The sequence below is a fragment of the Cherax quadricarinatus genome, chromosome 16 (genome assembly GCF_038502225.1).
Source record: "Cherax quadricarinatus isolate ZL_2023a chromosome 16, ASM3850222v1, whole genome shotgun sequence".
NCBI lineage: Eukaryota > Metazoa > Arthropoda > Malacostraca > Decapoda > Parastacidae > Cherax > Cherax quadricarinatus.
The window spans coordinates 25,896,621-25,910,252 of NC_091307.1; the positions used below are offsets into that span (position 1 = coordinate 25,896,621).

Here is a 13,632-nt window from a genome sequence, read left to right on the forward strand (position 1 = left end):
TTCTGGAAATCCCAGAGTGTTCAGGAAAAACAATGTTATGAAGAGTAAATTGTGTGTGTTTTGGAAATCTAATAGTAAGGCATGGGTCACGAGGGAAATTTTCATCGAGTGGTTCAATTCAGTGTTTGGCCCTAGTGTGAAGAATTACCTCCTGGAAAAGAAATTGGATGTCAAGTGCCTGCTAGTAATGGACAAAGCACCTGCTCATCCTCCAAACTTGGATGACCTAATTTTTGAGAAGTTTGGGTTCATCACAGTAAAGTTCTTGCTCCCGAATACCACTCCTCTCATCCAGCCCATGGACCAGCAGGTCATTGCAAACTTTAAAAAACTCTACACCAAAGCAATGTTTCACAGGTGCTTGACTGTGACCACAGACACTCACTTGACCCTAAGATAATTTTGGAGAGAAAACTTCAGCATCCTCCATTGCATAACCCTTATAGGTATGGCTTGGGAGGGAGTGACTACTAGGACTTCGAACTCTGCTTGGAGAAAATTGTGGCCAGATTGTGTCGACAAGAGGGATTTTGAAGGGTTTGGGACTGACCCTGATGAGCCTATGTCTGTTGTTAAATCATTTGTGGCACTGGGGAGTTCCATGGGGTTGGATGTGAGTTTGGAGGATGTGGAAGAGTTGATGGAAGACCACAACGAAGATCTCACCACTGAGGAGCTGCAAGAGCTTGAACAGGAACAGATCGCAGCTCAGAATCTTGCTGCAGAGGAGGAGGAAGAGAGATGGAAGAAGGTGTCTTCTTCAGAAATTAGAGAGATTTTTGCTATGTGGGGTAAGATGGAAAGATTTATGGAGAAACATCACCCTAACAAGGCTGTTGCAAGCCATGTTGGCAACATGTACAGGGACAAAGTCTTGGGCCATTTTAGGGAAGTGTTAAAGAGACGCCAGAAACAGAGCTCTCTCCACAGTTATTTTGCGAGACAGGACTCCAGTGACTCTCAAGGTGGTCCTAGTGGCATTAAGAAACAGAGAAGAGAAGCAACCCCAGAAAAGCAATTGGTACCTGAGGTGTTGCTGGAAGGGGATTCCCCTTCCAAACTGTAAACAATCCAATCTCTCTCCTCCTCCAGTCTCCCATACACTAAGAAGAATCTCCAATTAAGGTAAGTGTTAGGCTGTTAATGTTTCATTCATCATTTCCCATTGTATTGTTTATGTACTACATGTATATTTCATGTAAAATTTTTTTTTGTTTTAATACTTCTGGGTGTCAGGAACGGATTAATTGTATTTACATTATTTCTTATTGGGAAAATTAGTTTGAAAATTGTAGATTTCGATAATAGTAGCAACTCCAGGAACTGATTAACTACGACAAACGAGGGACCACTGTACAGCTCAGCTCACTCTGATAAGCTGTGAGTGGTACATTTGGGCCTAGATATGAGAGAATACATCTATGTGGTATGTGTGCACCACATAAAACAGATCCTGCAGCACACTGTGTATAATGAGAGAAAAAACTGAAATCATGATTTTTCGATTAAAATAGCGTCTTTGCAGTGTTTTTTCGTATTTTTTTATAGTTGTATTTGTGATTTCTTGGTCTCATTTGATAGAATGGAAGACATATTACAGAAATAGAGATGATTTTGATTGGTTTTAGCACTGGAAATGGCTTGAAACTGAGCTCAAAGTAGCGGAAATGTTAAATTTTTGCCAATATTCAAGAGTAAACAAACGACCTCCCACGTTTAATATACGCCAGATGGTGGGTCTAATATACATTCACAAATATAGTGATGATATTTATACAATTATTACAGTATTGCATAACAGTAAATCTTCTGTTTTTTGGTGTGAATATAAATTCATTATGTGAATAAAAAATCAAAATGGAATTTATTTGTAAAGCCTCAAAACGTAACTAATGAACAGAGGAAATGTTAGTTTAGTTCCAGGAATACCTACATTGTTTATTCTGGACCCTATTTTGAAATTGGAATATTTTGAACTTTGTTGTAAATTGGCCAAATTAACAATTTCCGATCACTTTATTTTGTAGTTGAAACAGTTGACTTGGCGATTTCTTGTGCTCAATCGATAGAATAGAAGTAATACTAGTGAAATAGCTAAGAATTTGGTTGACTGGAATAATGTAATTGGCGTAAAATGGGAGTCAAATTCGGCAAAATCGCCGATTCGTAAATATCGCTGACACATCAAAATTCGCGAGAGCATAATTTCGTCAATTTTCCATCAAATTTCATACTTTTTGTTTTATTACCTTCAAAAAAAGATTCTCTACCATTTCATAAGAAAAAATAAACAAATTTTTTTTTGAAAATTCTTGGACACTGGGGGCACTACTTCAGATTTGGGCCTTGGACCCTGAAGGGATTAAAGACGAAAACTGAGAATCCACTTTACAGTATAAGATAAGGTTTGTAACTGAATTTTTAGACAACACTTAGATCAACTTTTTTTTTTTTCAATGAACCGGCCGTATCCCACTGAGGCAGGGTGACCTAAAATGAAAAATAAAAGTTTTTCTTTTTAAATTTAGTACTGTATACAGGAGAAGGAGTTACTAGCCCCTTGCTCCCGGTATTTTAGTCACCTCTTATGACACACACATGGCTTACAGAGGAAGAATTCTTTTCCACTTCCCCATGGAAATAAGAGGAAATAAAGAAGAATGGTTTTAGCAAGATACAAGGCTGTTTTCTCTCGTCTGTGTCTTACCTGTCCGAGGTGCCTTTTACAGCACATTAAACTTACAAAAATTCTCATAACCTTCTATGAAAACTGTATATACTGGATTTTTTCATGTTTGTGGAAAGAAAGTGATCCAACAAATGGTGTCATCATGACCATTTTCTATTTTGAGAGAAAAAGTTTTTCACCCCCAAAAATCCATTTTTGGCCAGATTTTCAAAATTCCTTAAAATCATACCAGTGGTACTATTTTTTATGCTGATTAAGAATGTACACTTAAAAATGTAAAATCAGATTGTTTTAGCATCAGATGAGGCACTAATTTCCCGGTAATGAATAGTAGAGAAAGCTAATATTTTCATTGAGACTGTTCATTATAGAAAATAGCTAAAAATCAAGAATAATGCCAAAAAATATGAAAAATAACTGAAAGTTATCAAAAATAATGAGAAAAGACTAAAAATTATAAGAAATAACAAAGAATTTGGAAAAATAACCATAAATTATGAAAAATAAACATTACCCCAAAAAAATCACTCCATTTGAACTATTTTTCATGCTACTTAAGAATATGCACTGAAAAATATAAAAAGAAACAGTTTTAGCATGATACAAGGCTGTTTTCTCACGTCTGTTTCTTCCCTGTCTGAGGTGCCTTTTACAGTACATTTATCTTATAAAACTAATAACAATATGAAAGCTGTATATACAGGATTTTTTCATGTTTGTGGGGAGAAATTGATCCAGCAGACAGTGTCATCATGACCGTTTTCCATTTGGAGAGAAAAAAATTTCACCCCATTTTTCACCATTTTCTGCCGGATTTTCAGAATTCATTAAAATCACACCAGGGGTACTATTTTCTATGCTGATTCAGAATATGCACTTAAAAATGTAAAATGAGATAATTTTAGCATCATACGAGGCCTTAATTTCCAGGTATAATGGAGAAAGCTAGTATTTTCATTAAGACTATTCATTATGGAAAATAACTAAAAATCATGAAAAATACCTAAAAATTTTGAAAAGTAACTGAAAGTTATCAAAAATAATGAAAAATGACCAATAATTACAAGAAATGACTAAAAATAACCATAAAATATGAAAAATAACTAAACATTACCAAAAAAAAATCACTCCATTTGAACTATTTTTGATGCTACTTAAGAAAATGCACTAAAAAAAATGCATGTGTAATGTGACCTAAGTGTAATTTTTTTTTTTTTTTTTTTTTTTTTTTTTTTTTTTTTTTTTAGCAAGTCGACCATCTCCCACTGAGGCAAAAGGAAAATACTTTCATCATCATTCAACACTTTCACCTCACACATAATCACTGTTTTTGCAGAGGTGCTCAGAATACAACAGTTGAAGGTCTCTGCACACTAGATTTCTACTTCCTAGGTGCAACAGCAAAACCACATTTGGAAACCATATTCTACATTCAGTATGCAAATAAATTTGAAAATACGTATTCAGTACTTCTATCTGGTCAGTCCAGACTCAAGACTTTCCCCTTTCCAACAGTTTATTAATATGAACTGTGATCTCTCAGAGGTTCCTTAATGCTGGTGAGGGGCTCTTCATCTAAGAAATTAGACTTTTCCTTCCTTTTCTTGGATTGAATATGTTTGCATTCCATATTCCTAGGCAGCTTATGACCCTTATGGGTTTAGTGCTTCCCCTTAAATATAGTAATAATAATAAGTTAAACATATCATCTATCTTTCCCCATTCACCCACTATTAGCATATACTAGACATGGGTAGCTGTGCTAAAAAACATAGCAAATAATAAATCTACAGAGTTTTGGTTAGAATATCTTTTGCATTGGAACTATTTGACTCCTTTTTAAAGTCCTCCCAAAACTAGGCCAGACTTATACTTGATATTTAAGTACATATAACAAAAATTAAAGGAATTTTAACAGAAGTCAAGGGTTGATCTGTACCCACTGTTGTGTTATAATGAGTATATACAGTTTTTCTTATTCTCCAGGTGCTGTAAGACCACTAGAGCTTTAACACTTTCCAGTGAATATTATGATGATAATAGTAATTAAATTTAAGCTAGTATTATCAATCAACAAAATATCTTGCAGTTAAATACTGTGTTTTCAAAGTGAAATATTTATCAGTCCTGGATACATGTCTAGTTTGAGTAATTTGAGTTAAAATTTAAAATATTACTGAATTTATATATGCTGAGGAAGCTATTTCTTGAATACTAAACAGCTACACCCAGCTTGAAGAATTCAGCATACTACATGGTCATCTGTGGAATAAATGCTAAGGTTAGTTAGTAGTTCTGCTTATGAAAAACTCACTTAAGTAGGCTTGACAATTCTAATAACTGAAGCAGCTTTATTATTCAGTACAATCTATAGTAAAGATATGTTTTGTGCAAAATTGCATAAAAGTTGCTTGTGCATAATCATAACAGTGATTTACAGCTAATGCACAATTTGGAGGAAATTATAGACTGTGTTTCAGCCTGAGCTAGTCCAGTGTCAACTTAAAATTTGATAAAAGCCACAGGATGGTTCGAATCATGATCTACTGTTGATTCTCCAAAATGCAGGTTACTTGTGAATTATTCCAGATATGGTATTGTGACTTACACTCTCCAATAATACTAATGTTTGGATGATATAGTTCTTACAGATTTTAATATCACCTGAAGATTTATTCTCTCTCCCTCCCTCAATGAAAACAGAGAAATATAGTAATGCAGATTCTTAGATAAATATTTTGCCAGAAGTATGCAGACATCACGGTTCAAATGACCCTCTAAACTGTAACATCCCCAACTACTCAGAGTGCAGGCACAGTACTTTCCACCTTCAAAACTCAAGTCCGGCTAACCAGTTTTTCCTGAATCCCTTCATAAATTTTACCACATGCTCCAATTTTACACATGCTCTAACAGCATGTCAAATCTTTAAAACCACATGCCTATTTGCTCTGCTCTAACACTCAAACATGCCTACTGAATGCTCAGGCCACTACAACTTAAAACCAACTTCTCAGTCTTCATCGGTTCATGCCAGAATGACCCTTACTACCCCCAGCCACCCCAAATTTGTTTACCATATTGGTCATCCTTATCTGGTACATCTTCTCTAACCATTTAACAGCCTCTCTTCTGCCTTCTGAATTGTGCATTTTAATAATAATGAAAATTTTTATTTGGACATGATATATAGTTGTACAAGGAATTATGGTAGTTGGGTGTACATGCCAAAAGCCCCTTGTATGCAGAGCATTATGGGCAGGCTTAAAATTAACTTAAGATTAACTGTGCAATGATAGATTCAGTGGTAAAAATTACAGTAAACAATTTACAATATGAAGTACAAATGAGTATTTTAAATAATGAAATTTGAACATTTCAATTATGAAGCATTATAGTTGTACAAATTTGTAGCATTACAATGTATAATATAACAAAATGATCAATATACTATATGTAGTCATACAATTTATAACCACACTTTCTTCTGTTGTCTTCACTTCAAATTCTTTGCATAATATTCACACCATATATGTAAATTTTAGCAAGAGTAGGTAAGGTTGCTATATTAATTTTGGTACCAAAATGCAAAATTGGCACATCAAAATTTGAGTTGAGTATTTTCTACCATTTTCATTTTGGGGCTGATCCTCAGGTAATTCAGGTTTTGTGTTTGATACCTTATTATGAAGATATTTAAATTGTTTATGTTCAAAGTTGTCTCCATAATGTTTTTAATGCGAGCAGAAATACTATAATTATGCTGTAGGTCTCTTTTTTTTTTTTTCCTGAGACTTTGTACAAAATTCTAACAAATATTGTAGGGTAAATAAAAAAAAAGAGAGGTTATAAAATTTAAGTCACTGGATGGGAATGTAATCAAATCACTGAAGAAAGAAAAGGGAAGGAAAATTGACAATACCAGTACTATATATACATGATTCCATTATGCAGACTGCTGTCAAATACTGTTGTTCTAGATGCACTGAGGCCAGGAGCTTTCTCTTTGAACCCATATTCTGGTATAGTACAGTACTAGATAAAAAGAGCATTTAAATTTCTTTTTTATAAAGTTAAATATAGTAAGTTCTTTTATCTAATAAATCTTTCACTGTCTCAGAAATTGCTTCCTCACCACTTTATCATAACTGCTGTATGGTAATGTGACCCAAAAAAAGAAATATTTTCACCAGCATTCACTCCATCACTGTTTTACCAGAGAAACACCAATACTGCAGTTCAGATTGCATATCAAACTGCAAATATCCCCACCCCTCCTTCAGAGTGCAGGCACTGTACCTTCCCACCTCCAGGATTAAAGTTTGGCTAACTGGTTCTCCTGAATCCCTTCACAGAATGTTACATTGCTCCCACTCCAACAGCTCATCAAGTCCCAAAAATCATTTGCCTCCACTCCTACCTAACATGCTCACACACACCTATTGGATGTCCTAGCCCCTTGCACACAAAACGTCCTCTATGCTCTTCCTCTATATCCTGCTATATCCTTTCTAAATGTCCAAACCACTTCAACAGCCCTTCTTCAGCCCTCTGGATAATAGTTTTAGTAACTCTGCACCTCCTAATATCCAAGCTACAAATTCTCTGCATAATCACACCATGCATTGTCCTCAGACACAACATATCTGCTACTTCCAGACTCCTCCTTGCTGCAATATCTACAACCCATGCTACACATCCTGTAACAACACCTTATATTTTTGGAAATAAAATTTATCTTTATATAAGGGTTAAGAATCATTCTTACCATAGTAGTGATGGCTCCCACTGTCATATTACAAGTGTACAGGCTTTTAAATGGTATTTATATTGTTTATTATTGGCTTAAATATTTTCTTTTAATGAACCATAGTGTACCCATCTATCCAGATACAAATGGAAGTGGAATAAAGTTCAATTTCAGACAAGTATTTTTGAGTCAAATGATGCAGTTTGTATTTCTTTATTTTTTCCTTTTTTTCTTCCAGACATTTTTTTTAGCTGGATTGGGATCAGGAACAACTGAAGCAATTCTTGTCAATCCTTTTGAAGTTGTTAAAGTAGCACAACAAGCAAATAGGTATGCTATGCCTCTTCACATATTTACAAGACATGGATTTTTGTTAAGGAAATAAAGGCCAAGAAGATTATGTAATAAAAATGACGGAGGATTAGTGATCGTGACCATGCTCAGGCCATCCTGTCTTTAGTAATTGTGACTATGCTCAGGTCACCCTGTCCTGTAAGAGCAGAAATACTATAATTATGCTGTAGGTCTCTTTTTTTTTTTTCCTGAGACTTTGTACAAAATTCTAACAAATATTGTAGGGTAAATAAAAAAAAAGAGAGGTTATAAAATTTAAGTCACTGGATGGGAATGTAATCAAATCACTGAAGAAAGAAAAGGGAAGGAAAATTGACAATACCAGTACTATATATACATGATTCCATTATGCAGACTGCTGTCAAATACTGTTGTTCTAGATGCACTGAGGCCAGGAGCTTTCTCTTTGAACCCATATTCTGGTATAGTACAGTACTAGATAAAAAGAGCATTTAAATTTCTTTTTTATAAAGTTAAATATAGTAAGTTCTTTTATCTAATAAATCTTTCACTGTCTCAGAAATTGCTTCCTCACCACTTTATCATAACTGTTGTATGGTAATGTGACCCAAAAAAAGAAATATTTTCACCAGCATTCACTCCATCACTGTTTTACCAGAGAAACACCAATACTGCAGTTCAGATTGCATATCAAACTGCAAATATCCCCACCCCTCCTTCAGAGTGCAGGCACTGTACCTTCCCACCTCCAGGATTAAAATTTGGCTAACTGGTTCTCCTGAATCCCTTCACAGAATGTTACATTGCTCCCACTCCAACAACTCATCAAGTCCCAAAAATCATTTGCCTCCACTCCTACCTAACATGCTCATTCACACCTATTGGATGTCCTAGCCCCTTGCACACAAAACGTCCTCTATGCTCTTCCTCTATATCCTGCTATATCCTTTCTAAATGTCCAAACCACTTCAACAGCCCTTCTTCAGCCCTCTGGATAATAGTTTTAGTAACTCTGCACCTCCTAATATCCAAGCTACAAATTCTCTGCATAATCACACCATGCATTGTCCTCAGACACAACATATCTGCTACTTCCAGACTCCTCCTTGCTGCAATATCTACAACCCATGCTACACATCCTGTAACAACACCTTGTATTTTTGGAAATAAAATTTATCTTTATATAAGGGTTAAGAATCATTCTTACCATAGTAGTGATGGCTCCCACTGTCATATTACAAGTGTACAGGCTTTTAAATGGTATTTATATTGTTTATTATTGGCTTAAATATTTTCTTTTAATGAACCATAGTGTACCCATCTATCCAGATACAAATGGAAGTGGAATAAAGTTCAATTTCAGACAAGTATTTTTGAGTCAAATGATGCAGTTTGTATTTCTTTATTTTTTCCTTTTTTTCTTCCAGACATTTTTTTTAGCTGGATTGGGATCAGGAACAACTGAAGCAATTCTTGTCAATCCTTTTGAAGTTGTTAAAGTAGCACAACAAGCAAATAGGTATGCTATGCCTCTTCACATATTTACAAGACATGGATTTTTGTTAAGGAAATAAAGGCCGAGAAGATTATTATGTAATAAAAATGACAGAGGATTAGTGATCGTGACCATGCTCAGGCCATCCTGTCTTTAGTAATTGTGACTATGCTCAGGTCACCCTCTCCTGTAAGAACAGAAATTCATCCTGTCCTGTAAAGACAGGATGAATTTCTTGCATGTTCTGCAGTACTATTTTTTGTGCTTCAATAGGGACAATTAATGTGTTACAGAAATCAGTTTATTATGACTTATTTATCTCGTATTGGATGTTTATTTTCATAAGCCACAATTAAGAATTTGTCTCCATTTTCATATATCTTTATTTTGTAATCAATTCATTATAATGTATTTAATCTTCATATTGATTCTGCAGTTGATAATGTACTTTTCAACTGGACTCAGATAAACTTTACTGACTCTGCATAATGTACTGTGTGTGTAATTTGTTCAGTTTATATACTAGGCTGAGGTAGAAGCTGTGATTTTGGTGTTGATGTGGATGAAGAGTTGTCAGTAGTTGATGGTTGTAGTGGAGTGTTCAAGTATATTGTAATACATCTCTTGTATGTTTTCTCTGCAGTACTTTAGAGCTGACCAGTAAGCTTTATCATAAAAAAATATTTTGCCTTTTAAAACTTTTAAAGCATCCAGCACTAAACACACACTGTTATGAAGGCTTACCTCCCTCCAACCCACACAGTTTTGCTGTATGATAGGGGTTTGTGCTTTATTAGCACTAAGTAGGGGCTCTTTTTTTGTTTTTTCCTGAGTCAACACATTGAGTAACTTTTCCGTCCAATTTAGATGTAGCGACCTCTTTGACATTCTCTTGAGTAGGTTACACTCTGTACTACTAAATGCACAAGCTCTTATTTTTATCATTATTTCTAATTGTATGAATGGATGATTCATTCACATGAACCTGGGTAGTTTCCATCACATGTGCACTGCCTCTTAACATATCCGACACCTTTATTTTCTGCATTAAGGTTATAGATTCACACTTAGTCTTTTTCTTAACACCTCCAACATCACCAGTATTCCTCTTGAGTGCCATGGTTAACCCTTTCAGGGTCCGTCCCGTAGATCTACGGCTTTATGTTCAGGGTCCAAACCGTAGATCTACGCCATGAACTCAGCTCACTCTGATAAACTGTGAGTGGTACATTTGGGCCTAAATATGAGAGAATACATCTATGTGGTATGTGTGCACCACATAAAACAGATCCTGCAGCACACTGTGTATAATGAGAGAAAAAAAATGAAATCATGATTTTTTGATTAAAACAGCAACTTTGCAGTGTTTTTTCGTATGTTTTTTATAGTTGTATTTCCGATTTCTTGGTCTCATTTGATAGAATGGAAGACATATTACAGAAATAGAGATGATTTTGATTGGTTTTAGCACTGGAAATGGCTTGAAACTGAGCTCAAAGTAGCAGAAATGTTAAATTTTTGCCGATATTCAAGAGTAAACAAACGACCTCACACGTCTAATACACATCAGCTGGTGGGTCTAATATACATTCACAAATATGGTGATGATATTTATACAATTATTACAGTATTGCATAACAGTAAATCTTCTATTTTTTGGTGTGAATAAAAATTCATTATGTGAATAAAAAATCAAAATGGAATTTATTTGTAAAGCCTCAAAACATAACTAATGAACAGAGGAAATGTTAGTTTAGTGCCAGGAATGCTTACATTGCTCATTCTGGACCCTATTTTGAAATTGGAATATTTTGAACTTTGTGTTAAATTGGCCAAATTAACAATTTCCGATCACTTTATTTTGTAGTTGAAACAGTTGACTTGGTGATTTCTTGTGCTCAATCGATAGAATAGAAGTAATACTAGTGAAATAGCTAAGAATTTGGTTGACTGGAATAATGTAATTGGCCTAAAATGGGAGTCAAAGTCGGCAAAATCGCCGATTCGTAAATATCGCTGACACATCAAAATTCGCGAGAGCATAATTTCGTCAATTTTCCACCAAATTTCGTACTTTTTGTTTTATTACCTTCACAAAAAGATTCTCTACGATTTCATAAGAAAAAATAACAATTTTTTTTTTTGAAAATTCTTGGACACTGGTGCGTGACTCCAGATTTGGGCCTTGGACCCTGAAAGGGTTAATATCCAGACAGCAGATAGTGATAAAAGTATCTGAAATAGGTTGATGAATGCAGAGTGAGTGAAACACAAGACGCTTCCAGAATGCAGCAATAGATTGTGAAGGTTGTCATTGGAAGGGAAGGAGTCATGTACCATAGTGTAGCATTCCTACATTTTGCACACAACTTAATGCTATGGTAAAAATTCTTTGTGTGTACAGCATTGTTTAGAAAGTTTTTTTGTGTCTAATTATTATTTGAATAATAAAATAGGTGATTAATACTGTCTTCTAAATGGTCTTGTCATAGGGCACAGCACAAAGTTTCACCCAGCACTTGGGCAGTAGCACGAGAGATTGTCAAGACTCAAGGATTAGGATTTAAAGGCCTTAATAAAGGAGTTACTGCAACCATTGGTAGAAATGGCCTCTTCAATATGATGTATTTTGGTGTATTTCATACAGTGAACTCTAGAATAACTCAGCCTAAGGTAGGTAATATAGTTACTGTTAATTAAAGTCATATGCAGTTTAACATTTCAGGGCATGCTAAAATCAAAAGATAAACTAATTGAGATTATTGTAAAACATTACTTCTGTATTAATATGTAAAATCTAAGATGATCTTGTGGTGAAGGTAAACTTGGACCATAGAGAAATTTTATTATATATTTTCTTACATTGTAATGCTATGTCTTAATTTCTACTTTTGAATATGAAAAAAATGGAATATGGATGGTGTATTAGAAACCCTGGTAGGAATTAAGAACTTTCCTTGGAATTTGAGTTAATTAAAGGATTTATTTGCAGGAGAAATGGCAACAAAATCTTCAGAAATTCTTCATTGGCTTAGTGGCTGGTGTGCTTGGATGTTTCATCAATATTCCTTTTGACGTGGCCAAAAGTCGCATTCAAGGGCCACAACCAGTTCCTGGAGAGATCAAGTACAAGACTACATTTGGCTCCATTTTACTTGTTTACAGAGAAGAAGGGTAAGTGATTATCGAACTGGACAGTATTAGACTACAAGTATTACACTATCTGAAAGAAGAATGAGTTAAGAAACTAGGCAGGGTTAGATTTTAAGATTGGTGTCTCACTATCTTTATTTTGAGAATGCCAATTAATGCTGGCATGTCATGTTTCCAATTTGTTCGTTTTATTGCTTTGCTGTGTATTGTTGCTGTTGACTTTTAAACTCAGCTTTTTTACCAACTCTGTTACCAGTTGTTTGTTATAATATTTATGAATATTTCTATAATAAATGCTGATCATTGGCCTCAGTCATATTAATCTGTTGTACCTCATATGCAGCATAGTTATTGGTTTTTAGTCTATTGTGTTGCTTCTTTTGTCTCATATTTCTGTGTACTTTGTAACATTCATTAAAAGCTCACTGTTGTTTACAGTCTTGCCATTATGATTTCACAAGTCATAACTTGCTCCCATATCTTTTATCCAAGATACAGTGGACCCCCGGTTAACGATATTTTTTCATTCCAGAAGTATGTTCAGGTGCCAGTACTGACCGAATTTGTTCCCATAAGGAATATTGTGAAGTAGATTAGTCCATTTCAGACCTCCAAACATACACGTACAAACGCACTTACATAAATACACTTACATAATTGGTCGCATTGGGAGGTGATCGTTAAGCGGGGGTCCACTGTATTTCTTTATCCTGTCTCCTCACACACCATCATAATGTTATGAGATACAGTTCCCAAAGATACCATTATTATGCATTTTAACCTGTTTATAGAAAGATTTTCCTGACAGTTTTATACCTTGAATATAACCCTGAATATAAAATTTTATTCCATCTAATTGATTGTTTTGAGTTTCATACATTTTTCGTTTTATTTTCATAATGTATTTTTCTAAATTGAAAATCTTCATAATCCCTGTAATTTACATATTAAACACAATTTGTACAATGTACTGTACTATAGATATTTCCAGTGTCAGGTAGCAGCCTGAGTATAAAAAATCAACTAAATTTTTATGTCCTTGCTTCCCAACAAATTCATCTGACTTCCTAAATATAGTACATTCTCCAGTGCAACTAAGTGTACAGGTGCATTAGAGGTCTACCAAGAGGCTTAAAAAATTGGATATACGTACAAAGTATGTATAGGTATGTACTGTACAGTATTTTAAGCATCCAAGTCAGTAATTTAAAAAAGGATAATTACCATTCG

General features: G+C 34.6%; 1 protein-coding gene across 1 annotated transcript in view; it reads left to right on the forward strand.

The window, feature by feature from the left end:
* The window catches only part of LOC128688908 (mitochondrial 2-oxodicarboxylate carrier), a 33,565-nt gene that overhangs the window by 13,781 nt on the left and 6,152 nt on the right, over positions 1–13,632 (forward strand). The window contains exons 5-7 of the mRNA XM_053776949.2: positions 7,678–7,769; positions 11,742–11,922; positions 12,242–12,423. Of these exons, the coding sequence (XP_053632924.1) occupies positions 7,678–7,769; positions 11,742–11,922; positions 12,242–12,423 (455 nt within the window). The remainder of the gene's footprint in view (positions 1–7,677; positions 7,770–11,741; positions 11,923–12,241; positions 12,424–13,632) is intronic.